Source organism: Corvus brachyrhynchos, unplaced genomic scaffold, assembly GCF_000691975.1.
Source record: "Corvus brachyrhynchos isolate BGI_N302 unplaced genomic scaffold, ASM69197v1 scaffold115, whole genome shotgun sequence".
NCBI lineage: Eukaryota > Metazoa > Chordata > Aves > Passeriformes > Corvidae > Corvus > Corvus brachyrhynchos.
In genome coordinates, this window is record NW_008239553.1 from 19,786,993 (window position 1) to 19,801,332 (window position 14,340).

A 14,340-nucleotide genomic window follows, 5' to 3' on the forward strand; every position below is an offset into this window, starting at 1 on the left:
TTCAACACAGATGCACTTTGCTGATCTAATGGAAACATTTTGAGCCCAGATCCAAAATATCAATAGCTTTTAGTATCACAAATTAGTTTGGCTATTGGGTGAATTGGGATGTGGTTCTTGATAAAAACCAGCAAGTAATTTTGTATATGTTTTTTATGATAACTGCCTCTCCAATGGCTGATGCTGAGGTTTTCTCCCTCTCTCTTTCTTTTCCCCCTTTTCTTTTATTTTTGCAGAGTTTTAAGTTGAACGTAGATAGCCACTGTGCTTTAAAAGAAGCAGTGGTAGAGGAAGGACGCCAACTTCTTGAGCTTATTGTATCTCACAAATCAGGTAAATCCTTCTGAAATATTGCAAGTCTTTATGTCTCCAGACTATTAAAGAATGAAGAAGCATTGCTGTAAATTACTGCATATATTCACTTCCTTATGTATTATTAATATTTACATTATCAGATTGACCTTCAAGATTTATAAATGTTTCATATACTGCATACAATGCAGTGATACTTATAAAATGAAATACTGCCTGCAAATAGTCTGTTCATTTTATTTTGGTCTTGCTGTTCAGCTGAGTTTCAATTGAAATCACATCACTGAAAACTTCACACTGACATATTCTTTGATGTAGGTGCTATGGAAATAACATTAAGATAATGAACTAGGATTTCAAATATAGATATATGTATTTACATACTCTGCATGAGTAATTGCATTGTTAAAGCTTTATTTTACCACTTAAACTAATTCTTACATTGATTTAAATATATTTATGAGGACTAGATTAAAATTAAAAACACCTTTTTCCTTTGGTTAGGCTTGTCTTTTTCTTCAGAGGCCTTAAATTGAGAGGAGGGAGAGAGATATACTGATTTCCCTTTATCCCTAGCACCTCCTATACCTTTAGATGTTTGCGTGACTTGTCTACTAATAGGGTTTTAATCAGCGTATACTGCTATGGAATGCCATCTTAATTTTGGCCTACTTAACATGCTTTTCATCCAGGTTGAAGTTATTCTTTGCTATACTGTTTTCTCATCATGTTGTACGTGTGCCTCTATTGTTTCGCAGCATCAGAAAGATCTGTGTAATTTGAAAGCTATAGGAACTTACTGACTTCTATGTATAGCTCCAAAAAGATAGAGAGGCCATAGCAAAGGAGGGTTGTGCATGCCATCTCAGATGTAGAAAACAGTAATGTGTAAACTACAGGAAATATTTAAAGGAGTTGGAGGTAAGGAAATTGTCTTTGGAGGATTACAAAATGTTTCAAGACAAATACTGGATATTAGAGGGGAAGATTACCAGCGTTCCCAACAGCAGAGAAATGACAGCTTATGTGGAATTTTTCTCTTGAAATTGTCAGCTGAAACTCAATCAAAATTTAACGTGATGGCTAAGAGAAATATTTGTCACTATAGCATTGTTTTGCAGGATGAACAATAGTAAAGCTTGGATTTATAGATGAGTAAACACATTAAAACTCTTCTTGCGTTTATTATTTTAAATGTCCTGTGAATTATTTGAATAAAGGATAATATTTAAAGATTCTGTTGAGTTTACAGCTTCCCCTTTTTCCCCCTTCATTTTGGAGAAGGACTGAAGGACATGCTGCAGATGATTGCAAGTCAATGGAAGGAACTACAGAGGCAAATCAAACGGCAACACAGCTGGATTCTTAGGGCTCTGGATATCATCAAAGCAGAGATACTGGCTACTGATGTGTCTGCAGAGAATGAGGAAGGGACTGGGAGCCCTAAGGTAAGTGGCTTGAAGTTTGCCTTATTTCCTCTTATTTCCGTCTTCTTTTGAACTAGGCACCACTGAAGTTTTCTTTCCACCCTAAGGCTTTTCATTTCTACTGGGTAAACTTTTTTTTTATAAACAAAATGAAATGCCTTACTCTGAAACAATAAAAAATCTTAGAACTTTCAAGTTTTCCAGCAAGACCTGTCTCATTGTGTGTAGAGGGGCACGAGGGGGAACATAAAACATTTAGTAAACAAAACATAAAGCATCTTTAACATGAATAATCAGAATGCTTTTAAATTGCTTTGTTGCAACTATAAATCACTATAATCAGTGCAATCACTCAGCTCTGACATCCATTAGCCGCTTGGTTACAGCAAATTAACAAAGAAGAGAGAAAGTGATTCATTATCTCATTCCTGTTAATGACTATCAGATGCATTGCTTAATTAGGGGATGGCCATTGTAGTAGGAGGAAGGTCATATGCCTTTCCACAAATCTTTTTGCTCCAAGTTTAAGTCGTCCATAATAGTGCTTGTGTTGAATACAAGTACTTTAATGGTAAGTTATTGACACCTGCCATCATTTTGTGGATATTAATTATTAAAGAGAGCTATAGTAGGTACCAGTTGCCAAACTTAGTATTTGTAAGAGCATTTTAAATACAGACCATGCTTATTTAAATTGGTGCAAGCAGTGTAGAGATACTACACACTATAGAAACTTCTGGCTTAAGGTCCATGACCTTTCATCACCATCAGTCGTAAGCAGAGTTGTTTCTTAAGCAAAGAATATGCAAGAGAGCAATCCAATAACTCAATATCTTGCCACACATCCAGCTGAAATGTTTAGAAAAATTCATGGTTTCTGTTTCTGGAAACAACAGAGACAGTGTGCTGAGTGCGTTTTCTGGTTCTGATCTTAGACAATTCTTAGCATTGGTATTCAGTGCTTCCTAGAGAGTAGTTTGTAGAGTGACCCTTGGCTATGATTGCATGAAAAGTTCTGGTGATTTCTTACTATAATTCTGCATAGCAAGAATGGTCTTAGAGATGGAGGAAGAGCCAAGGAGAAAAATGAAACAAAAATACAGGAAAACACATATATGCAGGAGACAGAATTTGAACTGATATCCCTCATCACTTGCATGATGGAAAGTGCTCCTGGGCCATATGGCTCTTCCTTCAGGAAGTAGGTGGTGGAGCAACACTTGATTTCATAATGAGATCTCTTAAACTAAACAAACTAGCTCAAAGACAAGTTTTCATCCTGCCAGTAATATGATCCCACATCTCTGAACATCTTGCCAAATCCATGCCCAAGAGTTTAACTGCTTAATCAAAATTATAATGTAAAAAGTATTTTAAAATCCAGCCTGATTTTGCTATGAAAATTGTGGAATCCCTAGCTGGGAACTATTATATTCAAATATTTGCTCGAAAAGAGAGAAATGGAGAAAGGGTTTATGTTGCAGTACATTTTTCATATACATAGGTGATAGCTCCTTGCCCTGTGCTTTTTATCATAGAGATAGGAACCTGAAGCAATGTGGTTTTTTTGTTTGGTTGGTTTGTTTGTGTCTACAATTAAATTTTAAAAAAGTGGACCAAAAATAAGATGAAACTAAAAATATTTTCAGGTTAACTCCGTGATTAAATTACATTCCTATAAGATTCTTGTAAGTATGTGCAGTAGAGTGGTTGAATACCGTCTACTTCACGCTAAAATATTAACTAAAACTAAAATATAGTTGATAATATAGCTGCACGTTTCAGTTTACATTTGTTTCAAAAACCAAAAGGAACCTGAGAAGTGTAATAGAAAACCTAAAGATTATACCTAGAGGGTATTTTTATTTTTGTCTTTTTTTGAGAAACTACAGGAACAGTGCTGGTGTTAGAAATCTGTAAAGAAATAGGAAAAGAGGGAATTTCAAAGACCCTAGGAAAATTTTCCCTTAGGACTTTTAAGAACATGTTTTCATAGCACTGTGGCATTTTTAATGAGAGCAGTGAAGAGTGGGAGCAGGAAACGGATGTTCTAGAAATATATTGTCAACATTAGTAGTCAAGAATTCGGATTTTGCTTAGGAAATTTTTCATTTTATGGTATGTAAGTTTTGTAGTGGTGCTATAGAAGACTTAGGATTGATTTTAAACATTGCTGATGCCTAAGCTCTTCTAAAATATTGCATTCTCTGTAAAATATTAGGAAAACAGTCAGTTATCTAAGTATTTACTAAAACTATTATTCTGTCATTTTTATAAATGAAGAATTGATGACTGTATTCAGTTTAAATTGAAGGATATAAAGTTTTGCCTTCTTACTCCATTGAGAAGTGCTTTTAAAAATTACACATTCCAACAAGTACTGATCGAACATTATGATTAGTACATGAGACATACAATACACTACTGTCCTGAATCTTGAGACACTTAGCTACAGTATGTGTTTTCTTTTGATGGAAATAGTAAGTAATATTCTAAAATATCTGGAAAATAGGATGAATGTTTTCATATATGTGTGTATTTTTCATTTTTTCACCTTCTGAAGATGTCTGAGACCACTTGTTTTTTGTAAGTGATCTCTTAAATTGTGTCACTTCTGCATCACGAAAAGACTACTGGAACAGTATTGCTTTCAATAAACACTAAAGAGTGGTATTGAAAAAAACATGATGTACTTTCTTATCTAGTGGCTGTGAGTGTAAATGCCCAAATATTACCCTGATCTATTTAACTCATAGTTTGGTGGAAAAATTCATTGCTTTCTGAAGAGCCTGCAAATTAGTCTTGTAACTGATGTCCTTTAAAAGCATACAAATCTTAATAGCATTTGCCCATAGTACACATTCTCCTTCACTGAACCATATTATTACCGTATTATTGTATGGAATAATATTCTTAGGGTCAGTTGCAAGTTCTGCTCCCAGCATGCATTTGTACAGTTAGTTCATTACTATAATTTTTGAGATCTGCATATGTTTGTTCTGCAAGTAAATGTTTGAATTAAGTTCTGTGGGTTGTTTTGGTAAAAGCTTAAGAGTATAACATCAGAACTTAAAGGCTGGTAGGTCAAAAGAATAATGGTATACTCTGCAAATATATATATAGTTTTTACTTCTGGACATGTTTATTTCCAGAATAATTGCTTTATTACTGAAAAACATTTCTTATTTTCCATTCCAGCTTCAGAAAACTAAGCATGTAACTGGTTAAGACACTGGACTTAATACATAGAACATTGAAATCTGACTTAGTTGTTCCAGGTAAAAAAAAAGTCTTGGGAAGAATGTGTTAACTCTAAAATAGACTTGTCAATGGGTTAATGATAGAAGCAGTCAGGATTTGAAGAGTATTGGAGGAAGAGGTAAAAACACATTTAACAAAGTAAACTGAAAGTCACAGAAATAGTAGGTGGCTCAGGAACAGAATTTGAAGTGGTTAAACAGGCCTTTGTATGAAGCGAAAAAGAAAACCAGTGTAATTTCCTCTTGGTATGTAATTAAACACCACACACTTCCAGGATCATTTCCCACTCAGTTGCATATAATTTTACAGCTTTTACAATCATTCTAAACAAACACTCTTCAGTACACAGAAAAGTGACTTTCATTTAAAAATTGAAACTTGGTGAAGCTGTTTAGTATCGATCACTATTTGGGATTCTGGAAATACTGCTTCACAGGCAGTTTTATAGTGACACTGGTCTCAGACCTAGTGGGTGGACCAAACACCACAGTCCAGAAAAATTATATCCTGGTCAGTCTGTTAATATGAAGATGAATTTGTGAAATGGACAACAGAACAGAGTAAAGTTTAGAGAATGGTAACAGTCTTTTCTTTTTTACTTCAGTCTTGTAACTTGTCCTGGCAATTCAATCAGGCTGCTATGATTGCCACGGTTAGATTAATACTTTGATATAAAAGGAATATACAAATGAAGTGTTTTGGTATCTTTGTGATTAGTGCGGAGAAATATTATATTTGTGAGTAGATAATTTTCTTTTCCTCAAAGTCTTTTATCAACTCTGTATTTCATGAGTATGGTGCATGGGCTGTAATATTAAAAGCAACATACCAGTACTTTTTTCTGATTTCTTTCATTATTTAAAAACAGGGGAAGTTTATTACTGGGCAGATTTAAATATTACTGACAGATAACAGAGACCATGAATTCTAGCATTCTGAGAATCTAGTATTTTTACTTACATAACCACTTGGAAAACTTTTTGGTGTCCAATGTATGCAATTGGAGTATTGCATATATTATTGTAGTGGGTTGTGCTTTGAAGTTGTCAAATGGCATATGTAACTGGCCTTCATTTTCTTCTCCTTCACTTGTTTCTAGTGGAAGGGCAGGAATAACATATAATAGAAGGATCATTTTACTTAGCTTGCTGGAGTTACTTAAATCGCAGCAGAATTTTAAAACTTTACATCTCGAACTGAATTTATTTAACTTACAGTCTCTCTTTCTCTATTTTTCCACATGCATAAAGTCAGGATCAGACTTGTGGATTAAATCCTGTGTCTCATGTTTGTAACACTGTGGAATAAAATGTCAAATAAATAACCATTACTTATTCAGTAACAATTTGAAAAAATAATGAAATGGAAATAAGACTTTCATCTCTGTCATACAGACATATGGAAAGGGCTTTTCATCTGGTGATACACATGCCATTCTGGTCTATCTTTGTTGCATGGCTTAATCAAGTCTTTTTTTTGGAAAAGAAAAGTTGGTATTTGTGCTTTAGAAGAAGTAATTCTTTCTTCTAATGTGTCCATAATGAGCCACATTCCCATCTAAATATGGGAGAGTTTTATCTCATGAGTGCTACACCTCGTAGATGAGACATTAAACTGAAGTTCTAACCACCTTTACCCAGGCTTACTTCCAGTATCAGTAATTACCATCTGCCGCCTTAATTCTTTGCAGTTTCAGCTGAATGTGTTAGTCTCTTCTGTTCAGAAAAACTGGATAGTCTTGGGCACAGTTAAAAAGTTGCTACCTTTCACTGGTGAAAACAATATCTTATAATATCCTGCGACGTATTTCTGTGCTGCACAGTATTACAGCAAGTCTGCGGTTCACCATTCACTACTTCAAAGACAATAATAGGGAAGTGCTCTCCTGTAATTAGAATAGAAGGCTCTGATTGAGGCATAGTCTTATATTGTTGAATATTTAAAATGCTATCTGTACATAAATACTATTATTGTGCCTAACAGCGGAACAGTTTTAAAGCATTCATGTAATATTTCAATTCTGAATCTTTGGAAACTTTGGGAGTCTAGACTAAAGATACTGTCATCTCAGTCTTAAGTACAAATGATGCCATGAATTCTGCTGTACTAGAAAAAAAATAATCGCAGTTATTATTTTGCTTGGCTTTAGGTATTTCAGTATATGATATTACAGTAGTCTTGATCTGTCAGCTTCTATGGTGGGAATTTGAACCATATATGATTTGGACAACGGGATAAAAAGGGTAGTGGTATTTACAAAATCCTTCTGTAAATCAATAGACATAATTTTGGTTTTGCGAGGAATAGGCCTGTCTTTTAGTGCTTTTACTGGAGCATGTGAAACATGACTGAGTTCTTTTGATATTATTATCCAAATAGAGGATTGAAAACATCCATTAAGAATTTCCAAGCTAATCAAAACAAGCTATGTTGATGTAACAATGAAAAGAATCAAAAAAGGAAGCAAGAAGAAGGAAACTTTGTGTCTTTTAGCACAGTTAGACACTTCAAGTTCCTCAGTTTTCTAGTTTTTAATACCTTGCTTAATAAGTTTAATTTTAATATTACAGACATCATCTAGATTGTGCACAGACCTACCTATCATTGTAAACAAAAGTATCTTCAGGAAGGATTTGAGAGATGACACCATAATTATACACACCATTTTAGAGTGGATGAATAAAAGGAAAGAGAAAAATGGTTTAAAATAAGTTTGAAAGCAGAAACTAGCATTGCTGGAGAGAGTCTGGATATGGATTATTGAATGGGACTGACATATAGAGAGTCTTTGTTGAAGAATATGGAAGAAAGGGATCTACTGAAGGGTATGAAAGATGTGACTGTGGCAACTGAGCAGAAAAGCTTTGTTTACTGTAGTACTATATCAGACCCTGAGAGTTAGTTGAAATATTTTGTGTGATAATTTTAGTATAGATAGAAAGAAAACAGAGTTTTAGTACTGTTTAGTACCTTTCTGGTACAGGGGTTTTATTGAAAAAGCCAGTGCCTTGACAAGAATGTGTCTCATCATACTTTGAAGCAAAATTATCTTCAACTAAGCAGAAGCTTTCAAAAACAGAGGCAAAGCCAAAGTAACCATATAATCTTTCAAGCACAGAATATTTCCTTTAAGCTTCTAAGCATATACAATCTTAAGTTGATGTTTCATACAGATAATATTCATAAAGCTGCCATGATTCTTCTCTCTTGTATTTTGCATTTTTGTGCTTTGTTAAAATACTTTAACTGAGCTAGTAATTTTTGGGTGATTTTAAGTCTCCAAGCTGATAAAATATGGACTTTTGTGTCATTAGACCATGGCCTTTTTACCAAACACAGGCATAAGCAAACTGGACCTTAAAGTCTTCCCTTGGTCAGCTCTTTTGCAAGGGCTTACTCCTCAACATACCCTGAAAGGAAGCAGGTGTCAGAACTAATTTTCTTCTTCCAGAGGGAGAATGTTGCATTTCATATGGCTGTTCATAAGGATTTACACAGGTGAGATCTTCCAGGAAAGGCTGTAAATAAAATTATGTCCTTGTTAGCCTCCTCTTGTGCCTCTGTGAGCCAGTTATGGATTGTGGTGGTGGTTGGTTACTTCATAGAGAAAGAGGACGTGTGGTTCTCTTCTACTGCCTTCCTCCCCACTAACTGGAAATTCACAGCCTGTATTACTGAGGCCGACTAGGATGAATCTAACCCAATGTTTTGAGGATAAAATGTTGCAATAATAACTACATTTTTGTTGCATGATAACTCCTGGCTAAGGTGCTGGATTATGCATGTGGGCTTGTAAATGGATTGGCAACACTAGACCACTGCTTTTAGAAGTAATTTTCAGTTGATAGATGATTTTAAGTGTTACATATCTGCAAGAGCTCTATTCTGAAAATGTTTCTTTTGTTCAAATAGTCATAGTTTTTTTCCAGAATGATTGAAAGCAAGTGCATCAAAGGTTCAAAAAAAAAAAAGGGGCTGTTAGATGTATTATCAGGTTCCACATGGTAGATTCACTGTTGTTTATTGGAAGCTGTTTCTCTTGAGTACTTAATTGTATGCTTTTTAGTCGGCAGGAGGAATGGTTTTGTGTTTAATTCAGAACCTCTCTTTACGGAAAAAGGAATGAATCTAAGCAGTCACTGTTTGGACTGCAGTAAGAGATGACAAATGAATAATAGCTCCACCCTAAACCTCGTCTTTCAGGTTATATGAGCCCTGGTAAAACTTCTCTATATCAGAAGTTAACTAAATATTTTTCTAGTTTTTCAAGAAATTACGTCCCTGAAGTCTTGGTCAAGAAAATCTGGGTCCCATTTTAGCTCAGAGATATTGTTTTCTCATATATCCATCAGTGTCCTGCAAATTCTATATGACAGTGTTGTTTTCATAGTATCTAAAATAATTTCAATCATTTTTAACAAGTTGAATTTTTAAAAAGTAGCAAAGATTCTAATATTTTTTCATTAAATCTGACAACAACCTTATCTATTATCTCACTACCAAGTATAAAATTGAGAGTGCCACACTTTAAAAATAATATTTTTTGCAGCTCTAAATTGTATCTACTATTGAGCACAATATTCAATCCTGTTATGAAACATAGGTGCTTTTTTAACCAGCACATTTACTGCAAAAATATCAAAAATCATATTTGAATTGAAGATGTGAACAAGGACCCTGAGGTATCTGTGCTATTTATAATATACTTCTACAATTTTTACACCTTGGTAATTCCAAATATTTTATATTGATTGCTTTTGGCAACTATTGGCTCTTTAACAGCCATCTCTGTTAGTAGGAGCAGTTATGCTTACATAGTTAGCAAAGAAATGATGACTTTTTACTTCAGGAATGAGAAAGGCTACTTTCTATTAAAACATAGATCAAGTTCAGTGTGAAAGATGTTTTAAATCTAAATCTCTCCACTGAGAACAAGTGCAGACTGAGAACTTGATGAGAACGGATATTTAAACTGACTTACACCCAAGGGGCAAATTTTATCATAATGCTATTTGAATCGAACATTATTACCTGAAACTCTGAAAGTATGTTAGGCTGTTGTTACTTCACCTCTGTAAGTGTCTACTTTTCTATGTGGGCTCAGAATCCCATGAGCTCATTCAAGGTTTCAGACCACAGCAGAAACAGAGCTTTTTTAAAATTAGTTGTTTAAGTTCGGAAGTTGATGGAACACACTAAAATAAATCAATAAATAAGCAAGTGAAAAGAAGGAATCCTAGCTAACTGAAAATGCCTTGGTAAAACAAGTCTGTTGGGATTTAAAGATAGTGATAACTAACAAAGCAAATTAGTTGAAATTCAGATCTTTTCAGTTAAGTTTCCTTTCTCATTTCTTATTCCTGCTCCCTCTCCCTCCATGCCATCTGTTGCTCCTCAAGACAGTTCAGGATTTCAACAGGATCACAAGTGAAATATAGTACAGGAGTGTGTGGGGAGACTTCTCCCAGGGTTCAGTGCCAGGTCAGTCGCAGATGGCAGTGCAGGGGGGCTAAAAGTCTGGCGCTCCACAGGCATCATATCTGACCTCTGACAAATGTGGTGCTGGTCAAATCAAGAGGTAAAATTTGAATGTGTCTTCTACCCACGTGTTGTTTACCAGTCATCACAATGATAAATATTTTGGCTTGTTCAGATGATGTGGCATAAGATCTAGGCATTGGACTTAAAAAGTTATTGTCTTCTGTCTCCCCTAGTCTATCTTTTTTCTAGCTCTGGTAATAGCAATGTAATATCAACTCATGCCTCTCATCCTAATTACCTCTGGTAATGAAGGATTTAGTGGAGTAAACTAAGCTTACCTTCTGTACTTAGATGCTTTCTTCTTTTCTTTTTGTGACAGACTGTTCCACCATGTTTTGCTTCTGAAAAAAAATCATGTTTGAAAATATAAATTTTCCCTTTTGATATGGTCTTGTAAAAATCCTGTACTTTAAATAGTACAGCTCAATAGGGATGCTGTTGTCAATTGTCATCTCTAAAGATTGTTGTTTCTGTTAATAACATTCTAACTTTGTTTTATTAAACTTTTATTACTGGTCTGAAAACAAAAATTACTGCTTTATTCCATTAAAGAGTGACTGGCACGGCACTCCTCTGATCTTTAAAAAAAGAAATTTTACTTTCATTGTATTTGTGCATTAAATTAATGCTCCTATCTACAGAATAAACTAACTTCTTATAAATATTACTGTGCTTAATTATCAGTTAGGTATTTGAGTTTTTGCTATTATGGTTGATGTCCGGGAGTGATTAAATGTGTAATAGAGAACAAAAGAAACATTGATGTGAACAAAGATACTATAAGATAAAGGCAAATTTTATCTTCTTCATGCTTTTATTCTTTTAAAATTATTTAAATTACTTTTATATTCAGCATGGTTTGGTGGCATTTCCCTTTGTTTTTTCCAATTCACTTCTTATTTTAGTCTTTCAGAATATTTCTAGCAATGATTTAACTTATAGTATCTTTCAGTTCTAGTCTCAGCTGTGTACTTTAAGCATCTGTTCCTCACTACGGTGGTCACAAAAGAGAAACCAGGTAAAACAGTGTTTTAAGGAAAAATCTACTTGGACATCCTGCATTTTCAAACTGATTTATTCTTAAATGTCTTGTGGCATAGTATACTTGACTACACTTAAACTTTAAATGCAAAGTGATGTTACAGATTTTGCTAGTTTTTTAAGCCAATCTATTAGAAGGCAACAGAATATGGTGCTGAGTGTTGTGTGACCTGAGTTCTTTGTGTGTATCTACATTGTGAAAAAGAATAAACAACTTTTTCAGTAGGCCATTTGGTGAAATACAGACTAACATTAAAAGCCTGAAAGATGCTTATGGTAAAAGCACATGTATGTTTGTATGTTAGGTCTAGTAACTTTTGGGTAATACTTTTTTTTTTTTTTTTTTTTAGTATTTTGCCTGGATTTTTAATTATGGCTTTCTTAAAGTATCTCAGATGTATCTCATTTATTGATAATTATGCTTACCCAAGGTAGTGTAACTAATGTGGGAGATACAATGGGGACTGCATCACATTTAGCAATTTAAACTTGTTCCTTAAACACCTGGAAGTAACTACAACAAAAATATGTGTGGCAGTAGTGCACTTTGCCATGTCCCATGGGCAGCTGTAAATGTTAATGACAGTTAACCTAAGATGGCTTTAAATGCAAAATGGGTTTTCTGACCAGAAGACAGGTGGTATGCCATATTCTTTTATAATCGCCCCATAGCATGCTTTATGAACCATCATCACGCCAGAGAGAAAGAATAGCTCATCTGGGCATGTACACTTCATTTCTTCATCCTATTTTTCCTCTTTGCAGTCATGTTATAGAAAGGAGACAGGCCTTTAGCACAGAATACCTTAATCCTTGGTTTATGAGCCCTAAGAAAATCACAGGTATGGTTGATGCTGACAGTCTACATCATCCCTTACAAAATGAAAAAAAATTTTGAGGAAAAAGAAAGAAAGAAAATTGAAAAGGGGAAAGTTCAGATCTGATTAAGAGCTCAGCACCATGTGTTCTGAAATACTTTAACTTATAGCTATGATGCACAACAGAAGTTTAGAATGGTACATTTATGATTGCTTACATTCGAGGATCACAATTTCTGTTTGGGGGAAGGGGGCAAGAAGGTGACTGAGGTCAGGTCAGCTTGTCTTTTCTGTCCTTGCTGTTGGTTTGGAAAATTTTCCTGGAGACTTACAAGGGTATTTAGTACTTGTATTACATTTTGCAGGCTGCCCTTCCTATCTTAGATGTGAGATGCAAGCAGTTAGAGCACTGTATAATCAAGTACTACTAGAACTGCAAAATATAAAGATAGATGCAAAAAATAGGGTAAATCTCTCTTTTAAAAATTCTGTGTGTAGTAAGATAAGCTTTTTCTGAATATGACAATTAATGGGTTAGTTTGAAAATCTATGGGTTTTTGTTATTAATTAGTCAAGAACAATAAGGTTTAAAAGTTCATATTTTTCTAATGTAATAAAATGTTTTTATACATTGGACAGGAAATGTATTAAGGAAATAAACAGAATAAATGTAAGTTCATTCTTCTGCTAGTTCATTTATTTGGGCATTGATTCTTACTCTTCAGTATAGATACTTCATGAAGCATCCGTATTTATCTCTTATTCCTGACATGTATTGCTACAAAGGCTTTTGTTTGTAAAGTATCAGCTAATTAAAATAAATCTAAAATTAAACATGAAAAATGTTGATTTCCAATTCAGTGAATCCTAGGAATATTATAATAAGTTTGGTTTTAATTCCTGAAAAACATATTAAAATTAACTTTTCTCCCATTTATGTAATGCATATAACTAAACTTCCTTCCTACTGTGAGACAGTTTCATTTATTGTTATTTGTAAACAGCTTAGTAAAGATGCATAGTGGATTGGTCTAGAAACTCCTTGAACAGTTTCTTTTGAAATAACACTACATACGTTAAGCTCAATTACACATCCAAACAGCCACAACACACTTTTGGTAATTTATTCATTGATTTAACATAGTACCCAGAAGAGTCATGCCTGCTGTCAATTTTGTAATATATTATGTTTTAAATATACTCATGCTCACCCATGCACGCCATTAAGGTGTGCATAAACCTGTGTTTTTCTCTCTTGACAGCTATAAATGTTTGTTATTATTACACAAAACATATGTTCATGTTGTTTTTGTCTAAATTATTCTATCTGGGGCTATAAAGTTTTAATGTTATTAGTTGCCCTTAGAATTTTAATGTTTCACTGCTGTAACCTTCTTAGGATTTCTCTGCAATTAAATAGAAACTATTTCACTACAGCCTGGAAGAACAATATATTTTATACAAATAAAAAAATCCTTCTTGCTCCATTTTCTCCCAGTGTAGTAAACTGTCTAGTTGACAAGGCTCTATGCACTGCAGTCCTACCTGTAGTATTTTCCAGAACTGAATAGAATATTATACTTTCCTGCAGTATTCTCATTAATGAAAGAACCTAACTCAAGCTATTTCAGATAGAAGGCAAGTCACAGGCAGTTTGCTTTGAAAGCCCTCTCCCTGTTGTTCTCTGTTGTCCCCTTATTCAGAAAATACAGAGGAACCTCAATCAATGTAACACTTATACTATGAAAAAAGCCAAGGCTTTAGGAGATGGAGTATTAATGTGAAAAAATAATTTGGAGAAATTTCTCCTCTGTTTTCTTCTAAATAGCAGCTGTACATAGGAAAATATAAGTGTATAGCAGCAGCAACAGGAAAATGCTTCCCCCCGCCTTTCAGTTTTCAAGGCCTTCTCTCTAAGGAACGAAAGCAGATGGGAATTC

At 34.2% G+C, this 14,340-nt stretch overlaps 1 protein-coding gene across 5 annotated transcripts in view; it reads left to right on the forward strand.

Annotated features, from left to right (window-relative positions):
• AKAP6 (A-kinase anchoring protein 6) overlaps positions 1–14,340 on the forward strand; it is a 274,630-nt gene that overhangs the window by 129,761 nt on the left and 130,529 nt on the right. For 3 of the 5 annotated variants that reach the window (XM_017741971.1, XM_017741970.1, XM_017741973.1), the window contains exons 6-7: positions 237–333; positions 1,594–1,760. In XM_017741971.1, the coding sequence (XP_017597460.1) occupies positions 237–333; positions 1,594–1,760 (264 nt within the window). The remainder of the gene's footprint in view (positions 1–236; positions 334–1,593; positions 1,761–14,340) is intronic. The other 2 variants (XM_017741972.1, XM_017741974.1) reach the window with 1 other exon arrangement.